The sequence below is a fragment of the Lonchura striata genome, chromosome 20, assembly GCF_046129695.1.
Source record: "Lonchura striata isolate bLonStr1 chromosome 20, bLonStr1.mat, whole genome shotgun sequence".
NCBI classification, from domain to species: Eukaryota; Metazoa; Chordata; class Aves; order Passeriformes; family Estrildidae; genus Lonchura; species Lonchura striata.
Genome location: NC_134622.1, coordinates 7,950,435 through 7,968,781, shown reverse-complemented (window position 1 = coordinate 7,968,781; position 18,347 = coordinate 7,950,435). Strand labels below are relative to the sequence as shown.

At 43.9% G+C, this 18,347-nt stretch overlaps 1 protein-coding gene across 2 annotated transcripts; it reads left to right on the top strand.

Annotated features, from left to right (window-relative positions):
• Positions 1 to 236: 236 nt before the first annotated feature.
• On the top strand, positions 237 to 16,074 carry BLMH (bleomycin hydrolase). Of its 2 annotated transcripts, none has more exons than XM_021524960.3 (12): positions 237 to 306; positions 730 to 927; positions 1,274 to 1,383; positions 2,012 to 2,153; positions 3,316 to 3,404; positions 4,690 to 4,782; positions 8,277 to 8,432; positions 8,940 to 9,098; positions 9,197 to 9,264; positions 9,652 to 9,769; positions 11,431 to 11,500; positions 15,086 to 16,074. In XM_021524960.3, exons 1-12 carry the CDS (start codon positions 294 to 296, stop codon positions 15,235 to 15,237), a joined length of 1,368 nt encoding a protein of 455 aa, XP_021380635.1. In that variant the 5' UTR covers positions 237 to 293; the 3' UTR covers positions 15,238 to 16,074. The 2 variants fall into 2 exon arrangements, with proteins under 2 accessions (XP_021380635.1, XP_021380634.1); XM_021524959.2 differs by having other exon boundaries at positions 242 to 324.
• The last annotated feature ends 2,273 nt before the right edge of the window (positions 16,075 to 18,347 follow it).

Here is an 18,347-nt window from a genome sequence, read left to right as displayed (position 1 = left end):
GGTCCCCGTGAGGGGATCAGTGTGAGGGGCCGCCGAGAGGGGTCCCTGTGAGAAGGGTCCGTGTGAGGGGTCGCTGTCAGGGACTGATGTGAGGCGCCATGGTGAGGGGCTCTCTGTGAGGGGCCGTCCCACCGGCTCCCCCGCACCAAACGTGTCCCTCGCTTCTCGCCGTCCGCCCTCCCGCCGCCGCTCCCCCCCTCGCCCCCGGCCGCGGCCCCGGGCCCCTCTTCCGGCTTCCGGTGCCGGCGCTATAAGAGCCGCTTCCGCCTGGGGATCGTGCTGCCGGTGCCGCCATGAACGCCCGCGGTGAGGGGCGGCCGGGGGGTCCGTCCGTGAGGGCTACGGCGGTACCTCGGATGGGGGGCGGTGACCGGGGAAAGGGGGGTGGTGCTCATCGGTGCCTTAGCAGTGGGTCAGGGGACGGTAATTCCCGGGGTAGGGAGGCGGCTACCGGCCCGTGCGGGGGCTGGGAGATTGGTGGTTACCTCAGCAATAAGTTGGGTAGGGGGGGAATTACTGAGGGGGAGGCGAGGCGTTACCGGGACCTTACGGGGGCTATGGGCAGGGATAACGGGGCGGGACGGGAGCCTCCCCGTTAGCTCCGCGGTGGCTGGCAGCGGCTGTGTGTGTGTCTGTGTGTCTGTGTGTATGTGTGTGTGTCTGTGTGTGTGAGTGCCAGCGGGGTGGGTGGCCGTGCCCCGGCGCTGACCGTGCCCCGCTGTCCCGCAGGGCTGAGCACGGAGAAGGCCGTCGCCTTCACTCGGCGGCTGCGGGCCGAGCCGCAGTTCCTGCTGGCCCAGAACGTGGCGACATGCAACGACCCGCTGGAGGTGTGCCTGCAGCGGCAGGTGGTGCAGGACACCGTGCAGGTGTTCCAGCACGCCGTGCCCGCCGAGGGCAAGCCCGTCACCAACCAGAAGAACTCCGGTAAGAGCAGGGGGGCTGACTCCTAACACTGATGGAGCTCCTGGGAGCTGCTCCACAGCCCTTTGTCCGGGCTTTGGGGAAAAGTCGAATTCCTGCAGCATCCTCCTGAGTTAGCATCGCACATCAGACCTGCAGCGTTTGCGTCTTTTCCCTTCTGCGTGGCGTAACTGAGAGATGTGCTCGCAATAAAAGATTTCAGAACACCTTCAGAGGGTTTTGGTGTTGCAAGAAGCCCAGCCAAAGGCTCGAGGCAGAACTGTGTCATGAATCTCGTGGTAAAAGGAATTGTTGTGCAGCTCCCGAGCACAGGTGTTCCAGTTTAATTCGTGTTCCTTTGATCTCTCAGGGAGATGCTGGATCTTTTCCTGCCTCAACGCAATGCGTCTTCCTTTCATGAAGAAATACAACATTGAAGAGTTTGAGTTCAGCCAGTCCTATCTCTTTTTCTGGGATAAGGTACAGTCATGTAGATTGTTGTAGGGTTGCTTATGCAATCAGGTGTTAGTGTTGGGACAGAGCTTCTTTTAGGCTGCATTGTTTTAGTGTGTGTGAGAAGAAACTTCAAAAGTTCCTTAAAAATGTGTTTTAAATGCAGGTGGTTAAGCAAAGTGGCACTTTCAGCTTGAGAAAAAAGTTTTCAAGATGTTGATGTTTTGGAGCAGTAGAAGTCATTTTTTTTCAAGAGTTCTGTATGTTTCAGAAGTTACCTTTGGGTGCTTCAGGGGAAACATGACTGTAGCTCTGAGGTTTCAGTTGTGCTTGTGACCTGATGGGTGAGCTGTGTGCCTGCTTCTCCCCTCTAAGGGAAATTAAGCATATCTAGTGCTAGTTTGGGTCAGGCTTTATGCATAACTTCTGTTTCCTGTTCCCCTATCCTCAAACTCTTGTGTGAAGTCACTCCTAAACATTTGGTCTAACAAAGAATTTTATAGGGATGCTAGAGGGGAAAATGAGAACTTCATTGTATGAGCAGAAAATTGCTTCATCTGTTCTGTAATTGCAAAGAACTGAATACTCAGCAATTCATGAATGCATAATATATCAGACTTGAAAGGGTTGTGGTTTTTTTGTCTGTGTGTTTCAGGTTGAACGTTGTTACTACTTTTTAAATGCCTTTGTGGAAACAGCTCAGAAAAAGGAGCCAGTGGAAGGAAGACTGGTGCAATTCCTGCTCTCCAACCCCACGAATGATGGTGGACAGTGGGATATGCTGGTCAACATTATTGGTGAGAGAACTGGTCATAAGGAGCCCTTCCTGAAACTGCAGTCTGCTTTGAGAAATGGGGGATGGAATAGAATAAAAAAATTGCTCTTGAGGCCTGGGAAATGGCTAAGGCACATGATGCCATTAACCACCGTATTTTTTTTTATCAAAGACTTTTTGGGAGCCAGATTATAAATATTTGGTTTAAATCTTGTCTGGCATCCCTCCTGCATAGTCCTCTTGATGATAAAAGCTCAGAAGATCAGCAAATAATTAGATAGCCCTGGCTTTCAATTTAATGAAAGGGTTCAATACCCTTTTCCTCCAGTCATCAACTCATCCTCATTTATTTACAGCCATGTACAGTCTTTAGGGCACTGCTGGACCCAGGTGTGTTTACAAAGGAAAACTACTTGGAATTACAGCCTGAAGTTGGTATAAAGATCAGTGAGAAGGAATTGGTGTGGAATGTGGCACTGCTGGTCTTACAAAGCTTAATTACACCAGCACTTGCTCTCATTTGTGTTGTGAAACAATGTGCACCTTTGTAAATCAACAAGGCAATAATACAAATTTAGAATCACAAAAGGAATTTGTTTCTTTGAAGCCTGGAGGTTCCTTTTTTCCTCATCCCATTACTATAAATACTTAATCAGGGCAGAGATTTTTGGCTGCTGCTGGTACATCCAGAGCCTTGCACAGTGAGTGGTACTCTCATGTAGGAAGCCATTAAGCTGCTGCTGGTGTTTTATAAATGTTGAGGAAAGGAGACTGGGAAGTCAGTTTTAACCTTAGATAATTTACATGGTGTGATTCACAGGAGGCCCAGTTCTTTAGAAGGTGTTTCAGGAGATTAATTTTAAAGTAATCAAGGTTTTTTTTTTCCTGGTGAACAGGACTTCCTAAAGCACTAATTAATTCAGAACTTTTAAGTGTTCAGTTAAATAATACTGAGTAGTTCAGGGATTTCACGTTCTGGGATCCCTGTGGAATGCGATCAGAGGTCAAGATTCAGTCACAAATTAAAAAGTAAACTTTGGGTACTTGTAACCATTAAATAAGAGCCTTTCTGTTATAATCTTTGCACAAACCTAAACTCTCTTTATCTTCATATGGGTATGAGCAGTAGGAGCATCTATTGTGTGAAAAAGCCAGTTGTTAACTTGTAGTTTTATTTATTTTAGAGAAGTATGGTGTTGTCCCCAAGAAATACTTCCCAGAGTCTCACACCACAGAGGCTACCAGAAGAATGAACGAGATCTTGAATCATAAGGTAAAATTGATTTAGATGATAAAACTTATGGGAGGGGATGGGAATGACCCTGCTCCAAATGTTTCAAACCACTTTATCCTTATTGACCAAAGTTTTAATTACATCTCAGCAACTTAAATTTATTTACAAGCAGCCTAAAGTCTCAGCAAAGTCTGATGTTAATCTTGAAACATGGAGCAGGAAGGTGAGATTATGGAAGATGTCCATTGTCAGGCTTCAGTAGCTTGAAAGTACCTTTTGTGCTTTTAATAGCAGTTATTCCTAATCCTCAGATTTCCAGAGATTTCTTGGCATGTGGCTGCTTAAATCTGTTTCTGCAAAACCAGCACATGGTGTCTAAGTGTCTCTTTCCCACCCTTTCAGTATCTCTTCTCCCTGTGTGCCAAGGTTTCTAGAGATGACTGCCAAATGTGGTGAAAAAGATGGAGGAAAAAATGTGTTTTAAAAACACTGCATATTAAAAATGAGCTTTCGGTATAGAAGTGCACAGCTTTGTCTGAAGGAAGGTGTTAACTCTCTCCCTGAACTGCAGAAATGAATTAGCCTGGGAAGAGGCTGGCGTAGGTAGCTAGATGAAAGAGGCAATTCAGACATTTTTTACAGTTTGCTACATTTCCAGTTCATATGCTGCATGCTTGGGGAAAACTGCCTCCTGAAATCCACATAAAAAATGCAAAATACGTGGTGGAATGAGCTTGGACATTTTAAATGTTGTTAATGTTCTAATCCTGGGCATGGCAAAGCAGCTGGTCCTGAGGGAGCCCCATCACTATTCTTGGCCTTATGGATGGTGACACTAATGGGAAGCTTGTGCTGCTCTGACTGCAGCTGTGCATGCAGTGGGGAAATGCCCCTTTCTTTTCATCAGCCAAGAGATCAATTATGCATTAGAATTGCAAAATAAAAGTGTCAGTATGAGGAAAGTGTGTTCTGTGAGTCACAGATGTGCTGGTGTGTGTGGATGTTGTGGCATCACTTACGGGACTGAGAGAAATCAAGCTTTAACAGCTTAATGGCTGCAAGCCTCACATCATGGTTGGAAATGGTAATTGAATTGTGACTATTTGTTAATTTTTTGGTTGTATTTTACTTTAACAGCATTCAATTATTGTGTTATTTTTTTAATGACTCAATCTCTAACAAAGCTTCTGGAAGATATTTTCATTTTGAAAACACGTTATGAAGCATAAAATAGATGCTAGAAACAAGCAGGTAGGAAGCCCTGCAAATAATCAGGTGACACCCTTCACACCTTTCATAACAAAGTGGCTTTCTCTTTAAACAGATGAGAGAATACTGTTTGAGGCTAAGAAATATGGTGGAAAGTGGAGGAAGCAAAGGAGAAATTTGTGCTGCCATGGACATGATGATAGAAGAGGTAAATAAACTGGTGTGACATGAAACTTGGAACACAAGGCTGGAACTTACTTTTGTTATGTAGCTGTTAGATCAGCCAAAACAAGTGCCTCTTGTTGCTTAACAAAGTCTTCTTGGAGCTGTTCAAGTGAATTTGTTTTGCAGTGGCTTATTGCTTACTTCATCCTGAGTTTTTCTAAATATTTTGACTCCATAGGTTTCAGAATTATGTTTTACAGATATTTGCTCCTTGCTGTGGGAAAAGCATCATTTTGTCCCTTGAGAGATTAAAAGAGTGGCCTGTCAGGCTCTTAGAAATAACAGGAAAGGTTGAAATTTGCATTCTGATGGCTTTGAATGCAAATCTTGTAGCACAAGTGTTGTGCAAGGATTCCCCACAAGAGAGCAGAAAAGAACCACAGAAGGGAGGTGTCTGCACAAGGCTGAGCCCAGCTGAGGGCTGATCCTGGGGGGCAGCAGAGGAATGAATTACAGCATGGTTTTGGCTGTGAATTGGCTCCATCACTGTCAGTGTATCTGCAGTGCCTGAACCTCCTCCTGCTCACACAAAAACCCACATCATTTGTCTCATCCTGTGCTGCTCATACTTGATTCTTAAACTGCCAAAAATAACTTAAACTGGGGCTGTTTTGGTGTGACTGAGTCCATGCACTTTAGAAAAAATATGTATTTAATTTATTTCTCAAACATATAATGCCAAGTGACCCAGTGGTTAAATGTATGTCTTTAGATGAATCGAGAAATCAAATGTTTTGGTGTTGTGTGTTAGCTTTTTCTGCAATCCACTGAACATCACTTTTAGGCCGAATCTGCCTTGGGCTATCTCTGTAGAGTTTTAGTTCCATATTAAACTGTGTTGGTTTGGGTTTTGGAAATTCATCTTTGCACTTCATGTAAACTTGTGTAGCTTCTTTTTATCCAGTTTTAAGGTTAGGGTAAAAGAAGAAAACTGATTTGTGTTCCTTGGGTTTCATCAAAACTGTTGTGAAATTCATGCCTTAAGAATGCTGTGCTTTGAGCCTACCCCAGAATGTTGTCAATCTGCACTTAGTTCAAAGGTGAATTAATGTAATTTACATGCACTGTGTGTCCAAAAGGCCTTGGGGATTCTGCAGCAAACATCAAAAGCTTCCTAGAGATGGTCATTCTTAGGGCAGGGACACACGGTTCACTGTTAAATGTTTCTTCGTTTATTTAGCGCTTCTTGCCCTCTGACAAGAGATCTGGAACTGACATGAAAGGTTCTTAACTGCAGTTTCTGTTCTGTAAATGGTTCTGCTTAATTCTCCGAGGTAAACACAGCATTTTCTCCTGCAGTAGTAAAGGTGACTTGCATGTGTTTAGATGAGTGTGAGTGGCATTGCCTCTGTATTTTTGTGGCAAAGCAGAGCTTGGTTTTTTCTGGGAGGTTCTATTTGCATAGAAAATCTTGGTTTGCTTCGGCTGGGAGCAGCACTCAAACTGAAATGGGGCAATTGTTGTGGAACATGGGATTAAATATTCACTCCAGAACTGTATAAACATTCTTATCAAAGCAGTGCACAGCGGGTCAGAAGCTGAAATCTGTTGTAGTTCATAGGATTTTTCTTCCTTTGCTGTTCTCCTTTGCAGACTCTTCCTTATCAGGAGTGTCCTCCTTTTCCCCTCCTCATTTATTCTGGGGTTTAGCACAAGCCACTCTATCATTGCTTTATCTTGCTTCTAGTTGTCACTAGGGCAATGTAAATCACCTTTTAGTTTAAATATGCTTATTTTATTTATTAGTAGAGGAAGCTTGTGAGATATGAAGAGAGGGCCTATATTGGGTGTGGTGGCAAAACAATTGAGGGAGGCAATTCCAGGCTCCAGTGCCTCTGTTCACTGGAGACTTCTGTCTCCATCATTTTCCTTCCTCTGGCTGGAGCCCATTTGGTTTCTGCTCTCCTTTTAGGCAAGGAAAGCCTTTTTTTCTCTTTTTTTTTTTTTCCTTAATTTGTGTTCATGTCCTCATCTCTCAGCGCTTGCGGTTATCTGAGGTAATGTGGGTGTAGCCACAGCAAATGGTACCTTTTGTGCAGTCTGTGCAAAATTAAATATTTATAGTAGTTCAGGGGTTTATGTTTGCTTTTTACCATATTTATTGAGAAATGTGTGAGCTCCTGCAGTAGAAGCCTTATGCCCACACCCTTGTTTCAACCTGTAATTAATCTTTTCACTTATTTTCTTAAATTGCTCGAAGCAAGAACACTTTTATTTAGCAGGAGCATTGCACTCCTTTTGCTGCCAGCACAAAGAGCACATTAACATACAGCTAGTTCTTATGGAACCTTAGGATCAGCTCCAGAAAGAGTTAAATCAGCTTTGGGAAAGGTATTGTGTCTACTCCGCTGTGTAAGTGTGAAGTCTGCCAGGCTGGGAAGGCTGGCACAGACCACAGGAGCTGGATCCCAGTGGAGAAGGTGCAGCTCAGATTTTACTCCCTCTCTTATTTTAAATAACCTGATGGTTCCTTGCAAGGAAGAGACCTGTGCTCAGGACATGGACAGAGCTGAAGATCAAAGTCAGCTGAAATAAAACAGATTTGAACCTGTTTAACTGTGATTAAATTCCTTGTCCCCAGAGTACCTGTGACAGGTCCTGCTCTGTATCTTTAAAGACACTCATGTGGTTTCACTGCCAGTGTTGGCACATTTTCTGATAAGCCCTGTGAGAAAGTACAGTAGTGGTTCTGAAATGCAGTTTTATATTCTGACTTGCAGGGAGGCTGATGACTTGAAATCTGGTCAACTTTTTGTGCTAAAAATCCAAAGATAGCTGCCAGCTGCAAAGGATGTCACAGGCAGCAGGCAGGGAGATGGAATGGAATTGCATAAGATGTTGTTAAATGTATTAAAAGAGATGAGGGGGTTATTCTAGGGTTTTGAAAAGAAGCAAAGGCCCATCTTTGAAATCCAAATGAACATTACAATAAAAATGAATTAGTACAGGGGAAACACCACTGGGATAAAATGCCCACATTAAAAGGTTGGTTTGTCTCTGCTTGGGGTAAGCCACCTGGTGCAACAGGTGATGCTGTTCTCAAGCCTTTAGAGAATCATTTTGATAAAGTTTCTCTGGCAGTGTTGGAGGAGCTTCAGAATTACTTATGAAATGTTGTAACAAGGCTGGGAAGTGCCCTGTATTTTGCTTTGGGCTGCTGCATTCCTAGGATAACCTGGAATCAGTGAGTTTCTGTTTTGCCTGAGAACAGGAAGTGTGAGAGTGGAGAAAGAAGCTCTGTTGATTTTCCTGAGGCCTTTCACACTGGTTTTGAACTGCTGAAACACCAAGATTTCAGGAGCTGAATGCAGATAATCGATGTGTGTGTTTCTTCATGTGCTCAAAAGCGACCGTTAAGATCCCATTTCTCCAGCTGGCTCTCATGTGGAGAAATCCATGCTCCAGTGGCATTGCTGTGGTAGGAGAGGCACAGCTGCATGTTCCAGCAGGCTCACAGCTGTTTGCTTCTCTGGGCAGGTATTCAGAATAGTGAGCACTTGCCTGGGCAGCCCTCCGGAGACTTTCTGCTGGGAGTTCCGGGATAAGGAGAAGAACTACCACAAATACGGCCCCATGACCCCGGTGCAGTTCTACAACGAGCATGTGAAGCCTTACTTCAACATGGAGGATAAGGTTGGGGATGCTGAAAACTTTCCAAGGCCTTCTTTTTTGCTGCTAAGCCATTTATTTTCCACTGTTGCCACTATGTGTCTGCTCTGTAGCTGCAGCACCTGGAATGGGCACAGCTGGCCCAAGTCAGAGTGTTTATTCTCCTGTTGTGCTGTTTGTGTTTTACCCTTCAATTATCTGGGATCTTGTGTTGCAGTCCACGGTGGTTTTGTAATGATAAAATATGCAATGACCTAATCAGTTGTAGTAGGTCATAAGGCAGACATCAGAGAAGGAATAACATGCAAAGCTGCTCTGCCACAGTTACGAGGTGAACTTGTAAAAGCAAAGCAAAAAAAGCCCCAACAAACAACCTTAAGAAACCTCTTATTTCAGCCAACTGACTTGTTTGCTAATGGGGCAGACAGCTGGCTGGGAGAAAAGCCATTCCCTGAAATCCTTCTAGTTTCAATCTTCAAAGATTTCAGTTAATATTGCACCTTATTTTATGACATCTTGGTTTTTTGGCAGATTTGTCTAGTGAACGATCCTCGACCCCAGAATCCCTACAACAGGCTCTACACAGTGGAGTACTTGGGCAACATGGCTGGAGGAAGGAAAACTCTCTACAACAACCAGCCTGTGGAGGTCCTGAAGAAATTGGCTGCAGCCTCTATTAAGGATGGCGAGGTGGGTTTGGTTTCTTTTTGTGGGTGGCACAGTGCAGCCCATGCCATGTAAAACTCCTGGGGATTTGGCCCAGACGTGACCCTTCCTTCTCTTTGCAGGCTGTGTGGTTTGGCTGTGATGTGGCAAAGCACTTCTGTGGCAAGCTGGGAATCAATGACCTGAATATGTGAGTAGAGAATCCAAGCAGGCTGTCATTTGGGATACTCAGTGAGGACATGAACAGTCTAGCTGCTCAAAGAACTGATTTGTACATACTTTAGATTATATACCCCAAAAGAGGAAATGTAAGTAATTCAGCAGTAGCAGAATTTTTTTTACTTGTTAGTTTAATCTGAATCCTTTCAAGATACTCTGTGAGTAGTTGTTAAATATTCTTACTTATTTAAATGTTTGATATATGGTGAGAGAGATTCCTAAAGGGATCAGGTTTTGCACTTATTCTGACATTAAAATTGGTTGTGCAGTGGCTCCCAGCACAGGGCAGTCTCCTGATTCCCTTTGTCAGAGCTCCCCCTGCATCCTTTCTCATGTGGCTTATTTGTCTTTCTGCTAGATTTAATCACGAGCTGGTGTTTGGTGTCTCCATCAAGAACATGAACAAAGCAGAACGACTGATCTTTGGAGAATCCCTGATGACCCATGCCATGGTCCTGACGGCTGTCACTGAGAAGGTAGAGTCTCCCTCCTGGAGTTCTGGTGCTGGCAGGCATGTGTTGGAATATCCTGGGAGCTTCTTTGTGTCCTGGGCTCACTCAGAGTGTGCCACAGCCCCCTGGTGCACAAGGCCTGGTTGTTTATTCCCTTTGTGTTGTTTGTGTCTGAGTGTTCAGGACTACAAATATTTAACAAGGAGGGGAGAATTTTAGACATGTCAAAGGACTTTTCCTTTTACCCACAAACTTTGATTGGACAACCACTGCATGGTTAGTCCAGTCTGGCTTAGAGCCTGAAGGTCCTGTTAAAATGCTGGTAGGAGGCATTTTGCAGCAGGATTAACCTCCTGCAGCTCCCTGGCATGTGATCTCTGACCTCTAATTAGAGAAGGGAAATGGTGTCCAGCATAGCTCTGTGGCAAGCAGGCTGAGATGAATCCACAGCTAGATCTGCTCCTGGCACCATAACAAAGCACATAATGACGTAAAAAGAAGCATGCAAAAACTTACAACTCAGGGTTATCTGCAAAGTTGATGTTTCCATTTATTTCCAGAAGCTGTCATTATTAAAGATTCTTTGAAGTGATCTCTTCCTGTCCAGCTTGACCTTGGCTTGAGAAATAACAGCTTGCACAGCACTGAACAAGTTTGCCTGAGCTGTGGAGTTCTGAGACTTGAGATGGAACTGCTGAATCACAAGAATGTTCCGAGTTACTTTTTACAACTCAATATAATTTTTTCCTGTTTTCTGCATTCTGAACTCTTAACACTTTCATTGTATATCAGCTTGCACGAACACTTCCGTAAATATCTAACTGAAAAACAAGGAAAACTTTGTAGTTGGTACTTAGAAATCTTAATCTGAAGGGGCTTTGAGAAACTGAGTTGTAAAATGTAATATTTTGGGTTGACTTTTTTTATAAGAAGGCTTTGAAGATAAAAAAAAATACCATTTTCTAACATCAAAAATTGATGTGGATTAAATGTACCTTTTGGTTAAAAAGTTACTGTATGTGAATGTGCTCTTCCTAGTTTCTCTCTGAGAGCATCCAGAGTTGATATCCTTGATCTGGGAGCTCTCGAGTGTCCCATCTTAAGGACTGTTCTCTCTTTTCAAGGGAGAATAGAAGCATTACAGCAATATTCCATTCAATATTAAAAATGGATTTATGGGGTGTTTTTCAGGTTATTTTTTTGTATTAAAATATTTTAAGTGCACAGCACCAGACTTGGAGCTGTGTCCTTCAGCTGGATTCTTGAAGGGTTTCACTTGCTCTTACCAATGCTGTTCTGAATTCTGACAGTTCCTTGTTCTTTTCCTCTGATTCCCAGTTCAGGCAAGTTGTGCAGGCTGTGTTTAATTTCCCCCATGCCCTGATGTGGGACAGGGACAGCAGCTTAAATTCTGTGAGTCAGTTCAATCCAAACTAGAATTTAGTTAAATTTCAGCTTTCTGATGAAATAAGTATTGATTGCAGACTCTCTTTTTCACCACATTTTATCTAAGTAGGTAGGTGAGTATTTTATAAAATGGCATTTCTCCAGCCATTAGCAAGAAACCTCTGGGACTCTCAGGAGTGGAGCTCTGTGTTTTCCTAGTGCTGGATTTGGATGTGGAAGGGGTTGCCTGCTCAGGCCTCTCCTTCAGCACTGAATGTCATGGGCTTGTTTTGGCACAGGATGGGCAAGAAGATGCATTTGAAAAATGGAGAGTGGAAAACTCCTGGGGTGAAGACCGTGGCAATAAAGGTAATCTATAGTCATGAGAGCAGCAAGCTGAATGTTTGGAAATAAGGATGTGGCAAAGACAAATCAGGCAGATTTTCCTACGGGGAGTGGAGGAGAACTCCATGATTTTTATTATCTCCTGAGTAAGGCCAGATGTGGGCTCAGCCATGGCACAGCCTCAGTGAGAGTGTGCCAGGCCAGACTCTGTCCCCAGGAATAAGTCACTGTAGGCCACATTTTTCTGCTGCACATTAATCCCAAATGTCATGCTTGTAAGATTTGATGTGGCAAAACTTTCCCAGGATGTCTTGGCTTTCTTTTGAGAATAGACTATTTTTGGAGAACTCTGTTTTAGGATGTGGTCTTATTTATAAGCTTTTCAATAACATCAACAACTCAGAGGAAAACATAGAATATTCTTGGAAGTGTCCTAATTTATGTTGTGGTTTCTTGGTCTTGCAGTAGTTTCTGTTCTGAGTTAACTGTATCCATTCACAGCAAAGTATTCCAATAAAAATCTTCAGACTTCACAAAACAATGAAACTGTTGACGCTCAGCCTTCAAGGCTCAGCAATATGTCAGTAGTGAAATGTTCTTTGGAATGTTAGATTAAATAAAGAAGCCAAATCGATGCTGAGGTAACATCAATGGCACAGGGCAGCAGCTGAACCCTGACACTGCTACAAGTGGTGCCTGCTGGGCTGGGACTGAGCTGTGGCACTTGTGTGCTGCAGCATCCAGACCCACACTCTCCTCTCAAGAATGAGCTGTGTAAGAGGAGCTGGTCGTTCCTTTGAAATAAAATGGGAGCCCAGAGTGACTTGAATAAACCCTGCTCTGTCTTGTCCCCATGGCATCTGTGTGGACTTTGCAGGGTGAATCACTGTCCTTTATCTGCCTTGTACCGGGGGACACCACAGTCTCTGGGAAGTCTTGCTCCCTGACTAGGCTTTGTTTTGCTTAGGGAGTTCCCTGGAGAAATGCCTTGACAGAAAATCCCATCAGAATTAGGAAGCTTGACTCTTATTTCAGACTGCTTTTTTATCAGGGAGCTTAAATCCCCGAGTGATTTTCTTGGGTATGACCAAATGAGCTGCTCTGGAGCAAAAGGCAATTGGACATGTCCTCCAGGGCACTGGGGGAGGTAACTGAGAGCCACAGAATCATTTAGGTTGGAAAAACCCTTTTAATTTCCAAAAGAGTCCAACTGTTCACCCAGCACTGCCAAGTCCCCACTGAACCATGGTCCCCAAATGTCCCATCTACACATCACTTAAATCCCTTCAGGGACTGTGACTCAACTTGATGAGGTTTCTTCTCCTTCCTGCCCTTACTTTCCATTCTTCAGTGTCCAGTAGTAGCTGTGTAGGAGGGTGAGGACTCAAGAGTTTGCCTGAGCTGTCTTGCAGTGCCACTGAGTCTGTGTCTCACTGTTGATAAGAGTTAAGATTTTTATCTTATCTGCCTTGTTAAGGAATTGGAAAGCTGTGCTTGGGCAAGTCCAGCACAAGAAACCAGAGTCCACATCAGTGAAGAGTCAGCCAGGAATGATGCTAAACTTGGCACAATCCAGCTGGGTGTGGGGATAGGAGTAAGCCTCAGCTCCCAGGATTTCTTGGACAGGGTGATCGAGGGTCCAGCCTGCAGCAAAACACCAGGGACTGCACTTGAGTCATTAAACAATGAGCAAAGAAATTACTTTCTTGTGAGGAAAGAGCATGTGGGATTCCCTGTTCTTCCAGGTACAGTCCAGGGTGCCAGGTGCCACCTGTTTCCCCTGACAGGAATGGTGCAAGACTGGAAAGACTTGGACTCCTGTTTTGGGAATTATGGGATGGAGTCAGTTATATGTTCACACTCCAGAGTGGGCAGAACTGAAATCTTGTGGTACTGCTTGTCCTGGAGAAAGGGAACCCCTGTGAACCAGCCCAGCTTTGCCTCTCCTAAGTATTTAGGAATTACATTTATATCTCTAGTATAAGTGTTTCTGGAGCCCTGTGTGTTTTTCCTCAAGGAATGAACACAGCTGCTGACAAACACTGTTTGTTTTCTAAGGTAAAAAAGTCACTTCTCAATCAAATATTTCCTCTCTGTTTTATTGGCTCTTTTTCAGCCACGCTGGCAAGTTTTAATGATTGTGAGTAGTCTTTTGTTCTGGGGACACACAGGATGTTATTACCTAACTTTGAACCCAGCTTATCCCATTGGATATCTTTTTTGAAAAGCAAGGAAGAGAGGAGTACTAAATCACACTGTGGAGAGGGGTCCATCTGCTTGTTTTGGCATGAAAGGAGTTTTTTTAGGATGCACCTCCAGCTTGAAGTCAGCAACCTTTGGGCTTTTCATGTCTTGTATTGAGTGTTGCTCTCCTGCAGGAAGGTATTTCAAGGATTTAACTGTAGGCACCCTGTGTCTGTCTGTGCATCTCATCCCAAAAGTGCTCTGGCACAGGGGCACTGTTTGTTTGCTCTCCCCAGGCAGGAGTTACAGCAGAAGCACAATGTGGCTTCTCCAAAGCCCTTGGGGACTTCCAGGGCGCTCCCAGGTGTGTGTAGGGTGTGTGTGTGGGTCTGCACTGCCCAGGCCTCCCCAAACCTGGGTTATTTGCATGTTCTGGAGCCGTGCTCGGCGCTTCCTCCCCGCTCAGACGCCGCGATCCCAATCGGCTCCGAGGGACAGGATGTCAGAGGCAGAGTTCATTAATCCTCTCAAGGGTGCAATTACTTGTTGGCTCTTGGGAGGGAGAGGTTTTTGTGTGTCCCAAGAACTCATATCCTGAAGAGAGGATAATCAAGGCAGCTCCCTTTAGCAGTGTTTCCAAAATGGCTTCTAGCTCGGGTTACAGTTGATAGGGGTTTTAATTTATGGGATTATCTGATCTCTTGCTTTAGAAACAAGATGGTGGCGATAGATGCATTTATTGTCCATATTCTTTGGACATTTTCTTGTTTCATTTGATTGTGTGATGATACAATATAAGGACACAAGGAACTTTATTACATAAAGCCTTCTCATCTCTCTCCTAAATGCTTCCTTTCTCACAGCCACTCTTATTCCTATTTCACCTGGAATAGCTTGTCTCCAGTGGTAGCTCTCTGCTAAAATTCCTGAAGTGACTTCCCTCACTCCCAGTTCAAGGGGTGTTCACTGTTATTTTCACATTAAGGGAGATAATTAGGATTTGCTTCAGCCAAAGTGTGATTTAAATGACTTTGAGGAAAGCAGTGGCTGCCTCTTACTGCAAAAACTAAACCAAGAACATTTTCTTAGAAACCCGAAAAATTCTAAAGCCTCAAATAGATTCAAATAATTTTACACTCTGCCTTAAAGGCTTTGTAATTCCCTTGAATATTCTCAATGCCCATTTTAACAGAGCAAGCATAAATTATGGATCTTCTGGCTCTTGTTTTTCCTGCTGGGCTTCTTGCCTGGCCTTTCAGTGCACACAAAGTACATCCTGTATGTTAACTTCCAGATATTTTTTTGCTGTGTTTTGAGAGATAGCCAGCATGACCAGGACCTGTGTAATGCATCATCCATAGGTGAGGCTTGTCTGTGGCTGCTTTCCTGCAGTGGCTCTGTGCTGTGATGCTGTTTTCCCCCCAGGTTACCTGATCATGACCGATGACTGGTTCTCCGAGTACGTGTACGAGGTGGTGGTGGACAAGAAGCACGTGCCCGAGGAGATCCTGGCCGTGATGCAGCAGGAGCCCATTGTTCTGCCAGCCTGGGACCCCATGGGGGCTTTGGCCAAGTGAAACACGGAGCATTTGCCTCCCCATGGCCATCAGAAGTAGCTGCAATAGAGAATTCCAGTGGTCGGAAGCCATAGCCAAACAATAACGAGACCGAGCCCTCGGCCTGGTCCCTATTCCTGAAATGTAACTTAAGGATCCTTGGGAAATAGCGCTTCACTGATCCCAGCTCTCAGACAGGCTGCTCCAAAACTCAAAGGGAAAAGGAAAAAAACCTCAGAATGAAAGCAGATAAGTGCTGTCAATGGCAGTTTGATTTTTATCTTAAATTTTTAATGCAAATCAACATAGTAATGTGGTAAAATTATCTTAACTGATGTTTTCCCTAGGAAAAAATGGGCATTAAAGGCCCTTTAGAATTTAATAGTTAGGTGATTGTTAGAGCAAACATCTTGAGATAATTAACTAATTATGGTCTGGCTTATCCTATAAAAGAACTCCCCAAAAATATTTTATATATTTACGTTTTTAGTTTTGCTGAAGTTTTGGAGGCGGACATATGAATTAAAACTGTAAAAATGACCTTTAGAAAATTTTCTCTTCCGGCAGAATTGGGGAAGGGGAACGGTTTCCTTGAGGTATCCAGTTCCACTTGGTTTTATTCTTCCATTATTGAGCTGGGACTGGATAACCCCCCAGGGGCCAGTGCTGTCTGTGTGCACAGGAGCGCTATTTTTCAGTTATTTTAGCAAGAACAACCATAAATATGTTCACAGGTGGAGTTAGTGTCATGCTCAACAGAAAAACCAACGTTTTAATTGCTGCATTTTATTTGGTTGTTTTAAAAAACAAGATGGTGCTATGAAGCTTTTGAATAAACACTTTCTAAAGTGACTGGGACATTCTGGTTTCTCTTTTAAAGAGGTGCATGGAGCTGATGGGATGGGAAGATGCTGGTGAGCTGCAGTGAGGGTGTGGTGCCTCCATCACAGACCTCGTACAGAAATGTCAGAAATGGCACTGGTGGAGCTGATCCTCCTTTGAGTAGGGGGATGGAGCAGATGATCCTCCAGGGACCCTTTTGGGGTCTCATGCGCAGCCCCCACTTTGTGCTGTCACCTGAGTGAAGGCAAGCAAACAGTTCTTTTACTCCCTGGTGGCTCTGACACAGAGCCAGATCTCTTGGAAAGCTGTGCTATGCACAATATTTTCATTATGACTAATGCATGGGTTGTTTTGGGGCTTTTTCCTCTTCCAAAAGGTCAGTAATTTTAGTCCTTCAAGATCTTTCTACTTATGACTTTAACACCAGTTCTTCCGTTTCCTCTATGCTATCTATGAGTATGATATCAACCATGGAGAATTAACTTTTTCTCCAGAGTTTGATATTTTTGTTGTTGGTGATAGCACTGATGAGGATTGAGCTTGATAAACTCAAAACTGATTCCAAGCCAGTTTTTGTTGGTTTCAGTATTTTAAAGTATTGTCCAGCCCGTGCTTATCTCCCCAGTTCTTGCCCAGATATTTCCCTGTACACTTTATACAATAGTATTGTGGGGTTTTTTTTTCCCTTCAAATAAGCACAGAAAATCCACATGGCTGAAACACGTTATGGGGAACGAAGCCAATCTGGCAGCAACACTTCTGCCTTCATGCCCTACAATTTTAGAAGTAATGCAGATGCCAAGGTGAGATCAAGGATATTCCTCTGCCTGTGGGGGGACAGCCATGGAAACACTGGGTGAGGATTGGTGCCTGCAGGCTCTTCTTATCCACAAACACCTACAGGTGGCTGGGGTTGTCTTTAATGTTTGAAATGTGGGTAAAATCTGTGGATGCAATGATTCCCTGCTGATGTGACTTTTGCTGGGTCACTGCCATTTTGTCCTGAGGCAGAGCTCTCTGATGAGAACAGCAGCCCTGAGATGAGGCTGGAGAGAGCCGAGTGATGATGGAGCTGCCGTGTGCTCCCTCCTGAGCCTGAGGAAGTTCTCAGGGTCCTGCACCACAGCACGAGGCACAGCTGCATCCAAGGACAGCCTCAGTCTCTCCCCAGGTGTGAGGGAGAGAGTTCACAGCCAGGGATTGCTCCCAAGGAATTGCCCCAGCACTTCTCCTGAGGGTGTGCTGGAGGAACAAGCCACTTAACCCCTGTCAGTTCACAGGAAATTGTTCAGAGATGATAAAAAATTACACTTTCCAAGGGACGGAATGGAAGTCATGTGGGAATAAGCCTGGCTTGCTGATTTGTTGTCACTCAGCAAAGAAAGTTCCATGAAATCTAAATCCAGACTATGAAAAAGTTAACATACAACTGCTAAAAAGATGCTTTGGTTAGAATAAAAGGAAACAATTAGTACCCACTGTCTTTCAATGCTGACTTTTTTCCCCTTACTTTATACATACATACATATATATCTCCTTTGCAAAGCTTGATGTTTAGATTGCTGAGGAACCAGCTGACTTAATAGTTTCCTTTTCCAGTTTGTCAACAAAACCATGCAGTTTTCATGTGAGAATTTAAACACAGTTCCCCTGACAGGTGCCAAATATTGACAGATAATTTTATGAAAGTCAACTCTCAGATTTAATCAAGTGGCAGAAAATAACAATTCCTAATGAAGCAACTGAGGAGAGGTGACGTGTAGTGGTGGTTTGTGGGTTCTAGGAATCAGATTTCTCCATTGGAATGTGCTCTTAAAACAGTGGTAGTGGAAATAACAAAACCTCTCCAAAACTCATCCAACTCCCAGATGTGCTTCCCAGCACAGTGTGGAAAATAGCAGGGAAGTGCAATCAGAATTTCTTTTATCCCAAAGCCAATTGTACTAGCTTCTAAATGTAGTCTGATTGCTAAGTAAGGAAAGATGGGAATAAACAAATATTGCAGGATTTGTTTGGTTTGTGTTATTTGGAAAATTGTTCCAACCCTTTTATTGGCAGTGAATCAGAGCCACTTGCAGAGCCATCACTGATCTCACAGTACAGTTGGTACTGCTTTATGAGGTCATTTAGTGATGATTCCCATCCTTGTGCTGGAATCTGCAGCTGCTTTATCTGTGTGTCTTGTGTAAAGTCCATTTTCTTTCTCTTTTTTTCATACTTTCCCTAAATCATCAGAATTTCACCCACCAATGCCCAGATTTCATGAGATTCTGGAGCTGGCTCAGTTA

Excerpts from the sequence above, each read along its gene's own strand:
- BLMH (XM_021524959.2), top strand. The coding sequence starts at position 294 with ATGAACGCCCGCGGTGAGGGGCGGCCGGGGG. Across the intron at positions 325-729 it reads CGGTGAGGGGCGGCCGGGGG|GGCTGAGCACGGAGAAGGCC; the intron begins GTCCGTCCGTGA and ends GCTGTCCCGCAG. Across the intron at positions 2,154-3,315 it reads TATGCTGGTCAACATTATTG|AGAAGTATGGTGTTGTCCCC; the intron begins GTGAGAGAACTG and ends TATTTATTTTAG.